The sequence below is a fragment of the Copidosoma floridanum genome, unplaced genomic scaffold (genome assembly GCF_036245765.1).
Source record: "Copidosoma floridanum isolate Cflo_tuat_1 unplaced genomic scaffold, Cflo_Japanese_pri ptg000016l, whole genome shotgun sequence".
NCBI lineage: Eukaryota > Metazoa > Arthropoda > Insecta > Hymenoptera > Encyrtidae > Copidosoma > Copidosoma floridanum.
Window position 1 is genome coordinate 16,285,482 of NW_028321893.1, and position 14,458 is coordinate 16,299,939.

Genomic DNA, 14,458 nt, shown 5'->3' on the forward strand with positions numbered 1-14,458 from the left:
CGGGCCCGTCCGCCACCGACTCACAGCATCAGGGGCCTCCATCGTCCTGACTAGCCGTACTTCCGACCGCTCTTGTCCAGCTAACCGGTCCCACCGGCCGACGTGTCGCTGGTCGAGCTCTCCTTGATGCGTGCTCTGAGGTTACACTCATCTCCATCCGGTTGGCCCAGCAGCTCGGCGCAGCGCTAGAAGTCAACGAGGCGAGCATTCATGGGGTTGGGGGAGGGTTGACCATCCCTTCGAGAACCCGAGCGCATCTACGCCTTGAAACTGGAGAGCATGCATCGCCAATCCACCTGACAGCGCTCTGCTTACCGCGGCTCGGGCTCACCTCTCCGTCTGCCCCCTTGCACCCAGCCGTGATGAGACAGTGGCTCGATCTTGAGCCTCTGGCCGATCCAGCGTTTGGCACACCTCGCCGTGTAGACATTCTGCTCGGAGTCGACGTTTACCACCGCCTCATCGAACCAGGTTACGTTCAGCGTGACGAGCTCGTCGGACAGCGCACGGCTCTTGGCTGGACTCTCGTCGGCCGGGCCCCTGGCCTGGGCTCGAACGCCCTCATCGCAGGCACAACTCTGCACACGAACACTCAGTCGCCCTGGGATCAAGAGCTGGCTGCGCAGCTCCAGCGATTCTGGGAGATCGAGGAGGTGACACATGTCAGCCGCCGAGCGCCTGAGGATGTGGAATGCGAGCGAATCTTCGCCGATTATCATCGCGCTGACGACGGGCGTTACATTGTGCGACTTCCGCTGAAACATGACGCTGTGCGCCTCCTTGGTGACAGTCTGCAGGGCGCCACCGCGGGTTTGCGCTCGTTGCATCGTCGGCTGCAGCGGACTCCTGAGATGGCTTCTGAGTACGCCCGGTTCATGGCAGAGTACATTGCCCTCGGTCATATGAACCCCCTTACTGATGACCAACTCGCTGCATCGCACCGTCCAGTGCACTATATCCAACATCACGGCATTTGGCAGCACGGCGACCAAGGTCGCAAACTGCGCGTTGTTTTCAACGCGTCGAGCCCGACTTCCAGTGGCTATAGCCTAAACGACGTGCTCCATGCTGGTCCTCGGCTCCAGACGGCTCTTCCCAGTGTGCTCCTGCGTTGGCGTCGTCACCGGATTGCGTTCTGTACTGACGTTCGCATGATGTTCCGCCAGATCCTGATTGATGAACGCGATGTCGACCTGCAGCGCATTCTGTGGAGCTCCGACCCAAAGCAGCCACCTACGCACTACCAACTGCTTACCGTTACCTACGGTGCCTCGTGCTCCCCGTACCTGTCACTACGGGTCGTACAGCAGCTGTGTGAGGATGACGGCCGCCGCTGGCCCGAGGCCGTCCCAGTGGTTATGAACGATCGCTACGTTGATGACATCCTCTCCGGCGCTGATGACATCGGCTCGGCCAAGCGTCTGCGCGACCAGCTGATCGGACTTCTTCAAGCGGGCGGTTTCCCTCTGCGAAAGTGGGTTGCCAGCACGCCCGAGCTTCTTGAAGACCTTCCCGAAGACGTCCGCCTCCGTCCTACTTGGGATCAGCTCAGTGTTGAAGGCCTCGTCAGCGAACTGGGCGTAGGCTGGGACCCGCCCTCAGATTTCTTCCATTTGACGCCGCCCGTTGTCGAATCTCAAACCACAAAGAGATCCATGCTCGCCGCGCTCGCAGGCTTGTTCGATCCGTGCGGCTGGCTTGCCCCGATCGTGTTGAACGCCAAGCTTTTACTGCAAGACCTGTGGCGCGCGCGCTTGGACTGGGACGAGAACGTATCGTCCTCCATGACTCGCCGCTGGACCGCTTTCACCGCCGAGCTGCAGGCCATTTCCGGGTTTTCTCTGCCTCGTTGGATTGGTATGTCTCCGTCGTCGAATGTCCAGCTGCACGTGTTTTCTGACGCCAGTCGCCGTGCTATGGCCGCTGTTGTATATTCGCGGCTGCAGTCCTCAGATGGGCCCGCTCTCTGCCACATGCTTCTCGCTCGTACTAAGCTTGCGCCCATCCGCGCGCTCAAGCCGATGACCGAGCCCGCCGCTCGCATGACCATCCCACGTCTAGAATTGCGAGCGGCCCTCATCGCCGCCAAGCTTCTTCGCTCAGCAGCCAGCGAGTTGGGAGTCGCGATCGAGCACTGCCACGCTTGGTGCAACTCTCAAATTGTGCTCCACTGGATACGCTCCGATCAGCCGGCAAACAACGTGCTCGTCGACAACTACGTCGCTCAGATCCAGGAGGTCCTGCCACCCAGTGCCTGGCGATACGTGCCGTCGCAATCGAATCCGGCCGACCTAGCCACCAGAAGTGCCGACATGAGTGGTCTCCGATAGCAGCCCCTGTGGTGGAGAGGCCCCACGTGGCTGGCCCAGGACAACAAGTCTTGGCCCCAGGAGACACTGCCTCCACCCACGCCCACGCTCTCACTCTGCTGCGCCTTCCGCGCGCCTGAATCGGACCTGCTGCAGCTCTTCTCGAGCTTGCGCACTGTATTGGGCCTCCTTGTGCGCGTTCGTCGATGGGTGCGACACCGCTTGCGGCGCATGCCCACCCGTTCTGTGCTTTCGCCGTTGACGCCGTCTGAGATTCAGGACGCTTTTCTGGCCTGCGTTCGGTTGAGTCAATCGATGACGTTTGGGGATGAGTTGGCACTCCTGTGGAAGCGTGAACGTCTTCCGAAACGGAGCCCTTTGACCTCTCTTGCCGCCTTCCTCGATGCCGACGGAGTTCTGCATGTTGGCGGGCGGCTCGATCACTCATCGCTGTCTTACGAAGAGAAGCACCCTCCCATCCTCAGCGGAACATCGCCGCTCGCTCGACTCGTGGTCTCTTGGGCTCACGCACGCGCCCTCCACGGTGGATATCGCGTTACCAGCGCATACGTCTCCAGGCGTGCCTGGATTCTCGGCGGGCCACGCAGAATCAAGGCTCACATTAGAGGGTGCGTCATCTGTGCCCGGTTACAGGCGCGCTCTTCAAGCCAGTTGATGGCTCCGCTGCCCGCGTCTCGCGTCACGCCGTCTCGCGCTTTTGGTCGCACCGGAGTCGATTACGCCGGGCCCTTCTCCGTGCTTACATCGAAGGGACGGGGGATCCGGACCACAAAGGGCTACATCGCTGTCTTCGTGTGCATGACCACCAAAGCCGTGCATCTGGAGCTTGTCGGCGACCTTTCCGCGGCCACCTTCTTGGGTGCTCTCACCCGTTTCACCGGTCGTCGAGGCCGACCATCCGAGCTTTGGAGCGACAACGCCACCTGCTTCCATCGAGCTGATTTGGAGCTCCGCGAGGCGTTGCAGGGCGCAGAATTTGACTGGGACCTAGTCGCCGGGACTCTTGCCTCCCAGGGGGTTTCCTGGCAGTTCATTCCTCCTGGTGCGCCACATTTTGGAGGACTCTGGGAGGCCGCGGTCAAGTCGACCAAGAGCCACCTACGCCGTGTGCTCGGCTCTCGTCATCTAACGTATGAAGAGTTCTCTACGGTTCTCGTTGGAATTGAGGCCGTGTTGAATAGCCGCCCGTTGACGCCCTTGTCTAGCGATCCCTCTGACCTCGAAGTGCTCACGCCTGGACATTTCCTCATCGGGGCTCCCGTCGATTCCATCATCGAAGCTACCCCCGCTGCAGAGAATTTGGACCCGCTCACGCACTGGGAGCTCGTCAAGGCCGTTCGCGCCCAATTCTGGACGCGCTGGGGCCGTGAGTATCTAAATACTCTCCAACAGAGACCGAAATGGAGCGCTGTCCGTCGGAACTTCGCGGTGGGGGACTTGGTGGTTCTTCTTGACCCTACGCTGCTACAGTCCAGCGGACGCTGGCCTCTGGGCCGTATCACCCGCATACACCCTGGATCCGATGGACTAGTCCGGGCTGCTGCCGTCAAGACAGCCACCGGCGAATACGTGCGGCCCATTGTCAAGCTTGCGCGTCTCCATGTGGCATCTGCGGACTCTAGCCTCCCTGCGACGGACGATCGAGGGACTCCCCCCGCTTCGGCGGGCGGTGACTAGGGTTTCGCTCTTGGATCGAGGCGGGCGGGATGTTCGGGTTTTCTTACCGACCAAGCGGGGACCCACACCCTGCCATGCAACGTCGGTCGCTGCGCTCTCTCCCGGCCTCCCACCTCGTGCGTCACCGCGCTCGGCAGGTGGCACTCACTCGTGTACGAGGGCTCAGCGAGGACAGTCGCACGCCACGCCAGAGAAGGAGAGAAGAAGAAGACGACGATTACACGCCGAAGCGACTATCCTTTGTGTCTTTCTTTTATTTAAAGCGTTGAAAGCATTTTGTAATCCCCTGCGAAACAAATAAAGCAGTAAAAACATTCAGTTATATTATTTAATCTTTTATAAATAATTAAAGCGACCAGTAAGCGCCCCGAAATGTGTGTAGATTGCCCCTTGTGTTATTATTTAATTAATTACAAATGATTAAAGCAGCCAATAAGCGCCCTGGGTTATGTGGAGATAGGCTCTTGCATCATAATATTTATTTTATCAATCATTAAAGCAGACAGTAAGCGCTCAGGGTTGTATGGGGATCGGGGCTTGTCATTTTATTTCATTTATTAAAAATACTTGAAGCAGCCAGAAAGCATCGCGGGATGTGTGTGTATAGGCACTTGTATTGTTATTTTATTTATTATAAATTATTAAAGCAACCAGTAAGCGCCCCGGAATATGTGTAAGTAGGCTCTTATGTCATTATATTATGTATAAATAATACAAGCGTTCAGTGAACGCCCCGGGTTGGGTGTGGATAGGCACTTGTGTTGTTATTTTACTTATTATGAATCATTAAAGCAGCAAGAAAAAGCCTAAGGTTATGTTAGTTTAGGCTCTTGCGTTATTATACTCATTATCAATATGTAAAGCGAACAGTAAGGGCCCCGCGTTGTGTTGAGATAGGGGCCTGTGTTATTATTTTATTTCTTGTAAGTACTTAAAGAAGCCAGGAAGCGCCCTCAGATGACTGAATATTGGTGCTTCTTATATTAATTAACTTCTTATAAATAGTTAAAACGACCACTAAGTGCCTCATGTTGTGTGAAAAGAGCTGCATGCGTTGTTAATTTATTTATTATAAAAATTAAAGCAATCAATAAGCGCCCAAGGTTAAGTAGAAGTTTCCGCTTGCATTATAACTTTATTTATCACAATTATTCAAAGCAGCCAGTAAGCGCCTTGGTTTATGTGAGGATAGGCTTTCAGGTTATTATATTTATTTCATCAATAGTTAGAGCAGCCAGTAAGCGCCCCAGGTGAGGCGCTTGTGTTATTACTTCATTTATTTTCAATACTTCAAGCAGCCAGTAAGTGCTCTGGGTTATAAGGGTATAGGCGCTGCTGATATTATTTTATATATTATAAATAATTAAAGTGACCAGTAAGCGCCCCGGGTTGTGTGGAGATTGTGGCTTGTGTTTTTAGTTCATTGATTAAAAAAACTGAGAGCAGCCAGTAAGCAACCCAGGACGTATAGGGAATTGCGCTTGTTTTATAATTTATTTTCTGTAAATAATTTAAGCAGCCAGTAAGTGCCCCGGGTTGTGTTGAAATTAGCTCTTAAGTTATTATTTTATGTATTATAAATACTTAATCTAGCCAGTAAGGGCCCTGAGTCGTGTGGGGATTGCCGCTTGTTTTATTATTTTATATACTATAAATAATTAAAAAATCACTTATCAACCTGGGTTTTGTGGGGATAGGCTCTTGCGTCATTATATTTAATTAATCTATAATCATAGCAGCCAGTAAGCGCCCAAGTTGTGTGGGCATGAGGGCTTGTAAATTTATTTCATTCATTAAAGATACTTAAAGCAGCTAGTAAGCAACCCGAGTTATAAGGGAATAGGGTCTTACGTTATTATATTTATCATAAATAATTGAAGCGACCAGTAAGTACCTGGGATAAGATTAAAATAGGCGCATGTGTTATTATTATATTTATTATAAATACTAAAAGCAGCCAGTAAGCACGCCGGATTGTGTGGGAAATAGCGCTTGATTTATTATTTTATAAATGATAAATAATTCAGGAAACCTATAAGCACCCCAGGGTGTGTTATTATAGGCACTTGTATCATTATTTTATTTATTCAAAATTTTTAAAGCAGCCAGTAAAAGCCCTAGGTATAAGTTGGTATTGGTGCTTGTTTTACTATTACATTTATTTTATGTAATTAAAGCGACAGTAGGTAAACCATGGCGGTTCTGGCACCCCCCCAGCTCCCCCCCTGAGGTAGTAGTGGGGGGAGAGGCTTTAGCTATAGCTGTGGGTGGAAAAGAGGCGGTGGTGGGGGGAGAGGCTGATCGGGCGGTAGAGGAGGGGTGGTGGTGGGAGAGAGGCTGATCGGGTGGTGGGAGGAGGGGCACGGGTGGTATAGGTAGTAGGGGTGGTGGGTGATGCGGACTACTCGGATGGTAACGTCAGGGGAAGGGGGCCTCGTCCGGATGCTGTGACGTCAGATGGTACTGACGGCTCCCTTCCTTTCTGACCGCGAATCGAGCTCCGACGTCATCAGGATGGGTCCGAAAGGTGTAGGTGACAAGCCCAACGTACAGCACGAGAGGAAGATGATCAAGCATGAACGTGTATTTCTTATCAGTGGATGTAGCGGATCGCGTATCCCGTTTAGCTGCGACCAACGTTGGCTTACTCGACGCAGAACCTTGCCAAGAAATTCAGCCAGCTTATGAATTTAAGTTTGAGATTTTTAGGATAGTATGTAAATGGGTTTCAATAACAACAAAACTTTAAATTTAATACACATATATTTTTGGTAGCTTCAAAAAAATACACAAGAATTTCATGGTTATTGATTTTTTTTTTCAATATATCATATCCATCTTTATTTGGATAAGAGCGAATATTTTCGGAATAATAATTTCCCTTCACTTTTGGTTGAGATGCCTCAACGTGCTTTTCTAAAAGAGGTTTTTGGCTATTTTTATCTTCCTCCTCCTCCTCCTTCTTACTGAGGCTCTCATATTTTGGTTTGCTAAAGATCGGACCCATGTTGTTGATGTTGCCTGATCAATCGTCACAGGATAACTGTAGCAATACGCAAATTCTCATCAGCCTATAAAATGGCGCTAATTTCTTTGTACTACCACACGGCAATATGTACTTTAATTTTTAGATCTCTAATTTTATGCTTACTTTACTCTTTTTTTTTTTTTTGCCTTACACACAGTCATCGTTTTTGACACAAACATTAGTATCAGTTTCAGAGTCACTATCAGTATCAGTATCAGTATCATTAGCATTAATTCCATCAACAGTATCCCAACTGGGAAGCGTTTTAGAAAATTTCTTCTTATAACTATTAAGCGCGTCTAAAAAACAATCTGAGTTTGGTTCAATGCTACTTTCCACCAAAGAGCAAAGCCACAATTTTATTTGATGAACTTTACTAAGTGCGCAATATTGCTTTCTACGTAGACTTTTTTGTACATCATGAGTACCACACATTAACGCCTTTGTTGAATATCCCATATTAAGAATGTGACACGATGGCACCATCTACTGCTGAATATTAATCACAGTACACTCTATGGTCGATTCCAAATAAGTGGCTGTATTATCTTCATGAACGTAAATTCGATATGCATTTTTTGCTACAGTGTACAAATGTTGCTGTAACTTTCTAATGGAACAATCACCCTTGAACCAGCAAAGTCCATGCACTCGCTTCGACTGAAAGTCGTTGTTTTGGCGCGCATCCATAGGTGAGGTGGAAAAATTGCACGGGGGCCGCACAATCCAATGACTGATCGCTGGTCTCATAAGCAACACCACAGCCACTTCTTTTGGTAAAAACTGTCGAGAAGCGTCCAGAAAACCTCTAATCTCAATAACATAATCCTTGTAAAACTCCATTTTTATTTTGCAGCTCAAAAGCGTCGTACTAACTGCGATATAAACGCGTATCCGTCGCGTTTGATGCTGCGTGATGAACTAAGGAGCACTCTGCACCGAAATTAGTTTATATCATCAACTTGGAAATGAAACCTTTCGAGCCACCTTTTCTTCACTTCTCCAATCACAAAAATCTTCTTAGCATCTTTGAGATTCTCCCGAAGAACATTACCAATTTCTGTGTAGTCGATAACACCTGATTGCCAATCTAATCCATGATAGGATAGCTCAAGCCATAAATTTTCACGTTTGTATTTATCATTTAGTTTGCGCCAGGGAAATGGCGGCTTAAAGAGAAATACTTGAGGCTCATCATCTCTATGAAGTGGAAGAATCGCCAACTCTTTAAGCACATAATCGTTGCCAGGCTTCTTAAAGCCTTGCATGTCCACCATGTACTCCATCATGATAAAGACTAACTTCAATGCTAGTATTTTTTTTTAAATTTTATATACGTGCTTAAACAAGTTTTCTCACGTCACCACTAATGGGATTGTACTCTACGATGCGATCGTGTAAAATAAGACAGTAAGCAGATACATTTTCCGGGAAATTCTCTCGTGCTTCAAACTCCAAGCGCACGTTCACTGGCGCACTTTTCAAAGCTTCATTCTGCTTAGAGCAGTCAATTACAATAAGAGGCATGTGTGTGATAAAATCTTTTTTATTGAGCATAGGTTCTGGTTCTTTCCCGTAATAGGTGGCTGGAAAACTCGTATACATATCATATAATGTTGAAAACTGATTTTTATTAACATCAAGATTAAAATTTCCATAAGGACAGTACTGTGAGTTTAAGAAAAGCGTTACATTGCTAATATTACAGTGATCAAAGAGACTGGCATTAAAAGCAGGATCATTTTTTTGCTTATTCTAAAAGCCCAAAATAAAGAAACAAGGCTTTTCCAACTGATTGGAAGTTTTGACAGTCCACACATGCCTAAAAGTTTTTGGCAAAAGAGGATACTCATACAACTCCCAATTGCAGAAACTCATAGAAATAGGCTTGTCTTTTGCAATAACATCAAGCAAACGAATTTTTCGTCTGTCTGATGCAGTTATGTAAGGCACAAGCCTCTCAATCTGAGCCAATTTAAGCTTATACTTTTCGAAAATTTGATTTTCAGGTACTTTTATAACGGCACTAACATCATCTCTTGATTTTGTAAGAATTAATTCATGTTTTGCATTAACCACAACTTTGCGATAGTCCTCAGCGAAACCAAATATCATACTCAAAGGTATTGACACTTCAAAATAAGAATGATCATTAATAATATATTTTTTCTCTCCAATGTCTATCCAACCAGCATTTTCAAGCATTAAACTCTGACTGGGAGAGAAAGATATCCATCCTTTCATTAAAGTTGTCAATCCAACATTCTTACACCTATCAATTTCTATACCATTTAGTTCATATCGTATTTATTTAAACAGATGGCAGATGACGTTATTAACTAGTTTTGTTTTCTCAAGAGGTTTATCATCTCCAGTTGTTAAACGTCCAGAAATACGTAGGAAACTTTGAGAGGGTAAAAGACATAAATCTTGATGTTGAATTAGGATGCGAATTTCATCACTGCTATTAAATGCTGATGCAATGTGGAGTCGATGTACATGAATTTCGTAACGGGCAACCGACTCATTAAACACGACACCTGACTGAATCCCAAGAGTCTCTTCCATCACAACTTTTTCTTGTTCGCAGGCAGCAAAAAAAAGCACAAGTTGTTTGCCACCAAGAGCTCTTACTTTTAGGCCTAGGTTTTTTAAGAACTGCACGTTGTGACGTGTTAACGCTTTGAGCGTTCGTCAACGACTGATCCGTCTCATCCATTTTGGTCTATTCTTATAGCTTAGTCTAATTTTGTTGTCTCGTGGATGACTATTCGTCCTTACCCTCGTTAATTTGTTTTCATAGCCTCGTCCAACTTTACTATTGTTGTACACTATGCCTATTTCAGTTGAGTTGTTCCAAGTGTAGTCTTGTATTAATAACTTCTCCACGAAAATTAATCAAGTTACCTTCTTGATCAACAATGCGTACTTGAAGATGATCTATAATTTTAACAGCAACGGGTAAATAAATGATTTGCGATGGAACTTCGACAATCTTGTATCCCGGTGGTACAGCAGGGAAAAACTCGTGGATGGTATGAACTTTTTCTCCGTTTATATAGGCTTCACTAGTGATATTACACTCAACTCTCAATGTGTTAACCTTGAGAATAGCAACAGGTAAATCTGAGATGTGAGTACTGGTATCTCTAAGAATTCGTTCAGTAAAGCCTAAAAGACGGCCTATAGAATCTTTTGGCCCGAAGTAAATAGTATGACTACACGTTATCACACTGCGAAGAGTATTATTATTTGGTTTGATGCTAATAGCTATATCGTCGGGTTGTAACACGTCGATCAGAAATGACTCAATATCTTGAATTTCGTAGCTGCCAGTTGGAAAAACAACCACTTGATCGCCTACGTAAAATTTATTTTTACCTTCATCGATATTTGAAATTGAATTGAAAGTTAGGAGTTCTACTAGACTAATAACGTAGTTATGTGCTGGTGAGAACTCGATAGGTGGAAAATATTGTGCTTCAAGAATAGATGATGTTTCTGATAAACTTAATGTCAATGATTCTTCCATGACTAATGTTACTTGAGTATTGGGATACATTTATATTAGCTAATAATGGAGTTTTTTACAAAGAAAGCTTAAGCAAAGATGGCCGCAGTTGTATAGCAGTAGATCAATCGGTGGCTGTAGGTCACCAAGACTGTCAAAATACGTCACGTTATTGCCTCACTTTCTATAGGCAACCCAGTGAGTACCAGGACCATCCTTATCATCGAGATTGACTATTGCTGATTCGGAAAAACGTGGGCCATTGGCTGTCAAAGCATTTCTCATGAAAACTCCACGGAAATGCGGTATTTTCAAAATTTTTGCATACTTGATGAGGTCAGATACTGTGAGAGCTCGGTAAAGCAGTTTTACGTAGAATTTTTTTTTTTTTTTTCCATTTTTTAAGCCTTTTCCAAGCCTTAAATGTAGACCAAAGCCATCCTTATGTGGTTTTAAAAATAGCCCCTTTGCAAGTAAGAGTGCATCTATTTCTTTATTATGCCTCTCACTCTCCTCTAGCTGTTTTCAAGCAACTTTAGCATTATTAATAGCCTTGACAACTCTAGTTACACCATTAGTGATAGTGCCTATAGCACTTAGGCCAGCCAATGCAGGAATAAGGTATGGTAGGAATCCTCCAGTTTTCTGCGGGATAGGCAATACTCGAGGTATTACAATATTTTTCCTACCACCAGCTTTTTTAACAGCATCCTGAGCTCCCTTTGACGCTGAACTTATAGCTTTTCGAGCACTATGATTAGGAATCATGGACTTTGAAGCACTTCGAATCAAGCTTTTCAAAGTAGTTTTCTTCGGCTTCATTTTGTTCTTACTCACTTTACTAGAATTCGTACTAGGGAATGCTCTCATGACGAGTTTGGATTACAATTTCATGGCACTGGTAATAGTAAAAGCAGCAGCTCTTTCCCCTTAACTAGCGTCTGTGGCTTTGAATCTTTGCCACGCCTTTTCAGCGAGAATTTTGTCAGCGGTGTTTTTTGCTGTAACATTTTTTCGATCCTGAGAATAGGCTATATCGTGTTGCTTGCACGCCTGATCCAATGGATTAATACCTGGATCTGACATTTTAACAAACTGATAAGCAAGATTAGGAAATTCGATGACAGATGAGTTTCAAAATATATAGGCAAACCATTTATAGTATCATGTTTCAGTCTCAGTTGAGTCAGCATACAGTAAACATGAGCTTCGTGGATCAGAATATAAAACTTCCTGTCGTGAATTTCGACGGAATCGTTAAGCAAGATAAGAAAATCCAAGGTCATGGTGATTTGCTACCCGATACGATAAGAGCTGTTCTTTGTGGTCCGTCAAACTGTGGGAAAACAAACAGCTTGCTGGCTTTAATTACTCATCCCAACGGATTGAGATTTGAAAATGTTTATCTATACTCAAAGTTGCTGAATCAGCCAAAGTATAAGTTTCTAGAACAATTGTTGGAGCCCATAGATGGTGTAAAGTATTTTTTATACAGCGATCATGAATCAGTCATATCTCCGGATAAGGCACTACCCAACTCCATAATAATATTTGCCGACATTGCCTGTAAAAAACAAGATAATGTTAAAGCATTCTTCTGCATGGGACGTCACAAAAGCGTTGACTGCTTCTATCTATGCCAATCCTATGCTCAAGTTCCAAAGCACTTACTCAGAAATAATTTAAACCTTTTAGTGATATTTCAACAAGATGACATGAATTTGAAGACCATCTATAATGATCATGTTAATACTGATATGACGTACAATGAATTCAAAAAATTATGTGTAAACTGTTGGAGAATTGGAAAACATGGATTTGTCGTAATAGACAAGGAAAGAGATGGTGATAATGGTAGATATAGGAGAGGATTTAATTCTTTATTACTAATTATAAATATTACCCATGCTTATTAAGTGCGTATTAGTCTCTTATTAACCATCAAGCGATCAACATGGACACTTTTCGTGAGGAAACAGACGTTCTTCGGCAAGTTGAAAAAGCTAGAGAAGCTGTTCGACGTAAGCATCGATTGTTAAAGTCAGGAAGAGAAAATTTTGAAAAGCAGATTGGAGAGACTTTCAAGCCTATTACTGATCCACTTCTTAAAATTATCGATGACACAAAGAAAGTCAAAAACGTGCCACTTAGCTCTCAATCTTTACTTGAAAAACGCTTCAAGCCTTTTAAGTCAAAAATTAATAACATCGACGCATCAATGTTCCAATCAGCTAATAGTAACAGTAATGATGAAGAAGATACTTTTTCGTCGAATGATACTATCAAAGACTATGATACCGTTGTTGAAAAAAGTGACGATGATGACTCAGCGCATGACATCGATAAAAATGAACCTATGAATCCATACTTACAAATACTTGATAGAAAGGAGTCAGAACTGGATCGAATTTATGGGATAAGAAAGGAAAAAAATGGACAACATATACTTGGTGATTTGCCTATATATTTCAAAAATAATCAAATTCAAATAAAGGATCTAAGATATCCAATGACTGATGGATTAATGGAGTTACTTATAAAAGAGCATCCTGATAAAAAGCACATGACATCAGATAATTTAGTTAAATACAAACAAATCTTGGAAACGTCAAGTGCACATTAAAGAAAATTTGAAAAAAATGAGACGATTCGTCCATACAATAGTAATAAATTGAATAATGTTATCGCCCCATCATTTAATCTCACTCAAATTAAGAAGAAAGGCGGGTTCATACCTTCATTTAAAATTTCTAGGCTGAACATGCAAATGGACTACGTTTACTGGGACGATCCTAACGAACTGGTCAATCGGCTCAGATTACTAGTGGCTCAAAAATCAGCTGGTAATCCTAGTCACAATAATGAAATGGATTCAATCGTTGAGGAGCTTCGTGAAGCTAATATCATATATTGAGAATCGTTATCAATTCTACTTCAGTGTAAAAATGAGCATCGACGTGTTCGGACGTAGATCAGCTAAGTCGAAAGGTGGTAGTCGAGGTCCTCGAGGAATTGGATATAATCTCACCACAGATGGTCAATTTGACTTGAAAAATAAAAGGTTGTGCAATGTTGCACCAGCTATTTAACCTCACGATGCTGTAAATCTCACTACTTTACAGAAAGAAAAAAGTTTCATTTTGGATGAACAAGAGAAAATAAATCTACTATTGAGCTATTTAAGTGATGTATTCTCAGAAACAATACCAAATTTGCAGCGTGAAATAAATACACTTAAGGAGATTGTAGCACATATATCTAGTACAACTCCAGAAGACAGTTAAGAGAGATGGAAGCAGTAGTGGAAGAGCTTCATAAACATGCGAGACGCAACTACCTTCGCTGAAAGTTTGATATTCGAGGCTTGGATGAAACATGGCAAGCTGATCTTGAGGAGATGATACTTTATGCTCTTGAAAATAAAGGTTATAGGTATTTGCTTACTGTTATAGATGTATTCTCCAAGTATGCATGGGCTGTGCCCGTAAAGAATAAAACCGGTAAAGATGTGACTGCAGCTATGAAGTCGATATTAACAGAGGGAAGAGTTCCAACTAATTTGCAAACAGATCATGGCAAAGAGTTTTACAATGTGAATTTTCAAAGTCTCATGCAAAAGAACAAAATTAACTTGTACTCGACTTATAGTAACCTTAAAGCATCTACATGTGAGCGATTCAATCGTACACTAAAGAATAATATGTGGAAAAATTTCAGCTTGCGTGGTAGATATAAGTGGATTGAAATCTAACCTCAGTTACTGACGGCCTATAATAATCGGAAACATTAGACAATAGCTATGAAACCAAAGAATGTGTCAGCTGCTACTGAAAATGAAATTTTGAAAAAAATTTCATCAAGAACAATAGGGATGAGAAAACAACCGAAATTTAAAGTGGGAGATAAAGTGCG

At 44.1% G+C, this 14,458-nt stretch overlaps 1 protein-coding gene across 1 annotated transcript; it reads left to right on the forward strand.

Annotated features, from left to right (window-relative positions):
- The first annotated feature begins 851 nt into the window (after positions 1–851).
- LOC111642823 (uncharacterized) lies at positions 852–4,007 on the forward strand. Its single transcript, XM_089592336.1, has 2 exons — positions 852–2,304; positions 2,350–4,007. The coding sequence occupies exons 1-2, from the start codon at positions 852–854 to the stop codon at positions 4,005–4,007; spliced, it is 3,111 nt and encodes a 1,036-aa protein (XP_089448462.1).
- The last annotated feature ends 10,451 nt before the right edge of the window (positions 4,008–14,458 follow it).

Coding starts and splice junctions, on each gene's coding strand:
- LOC111642823 (XM_089592336.1), top strand. CDS start 852: ATGGCTTCTGAGTACGCCCGGTTCATGGCAGAGTACATTGCCCTCGGT. Junction 2,305..2,349: donor GGCCGACCTAGCCACCAGAA/GTGCCGACATGA, acceptor TGTGGTGGAGAG/GCCCCACGTGGCTGGCCCAG.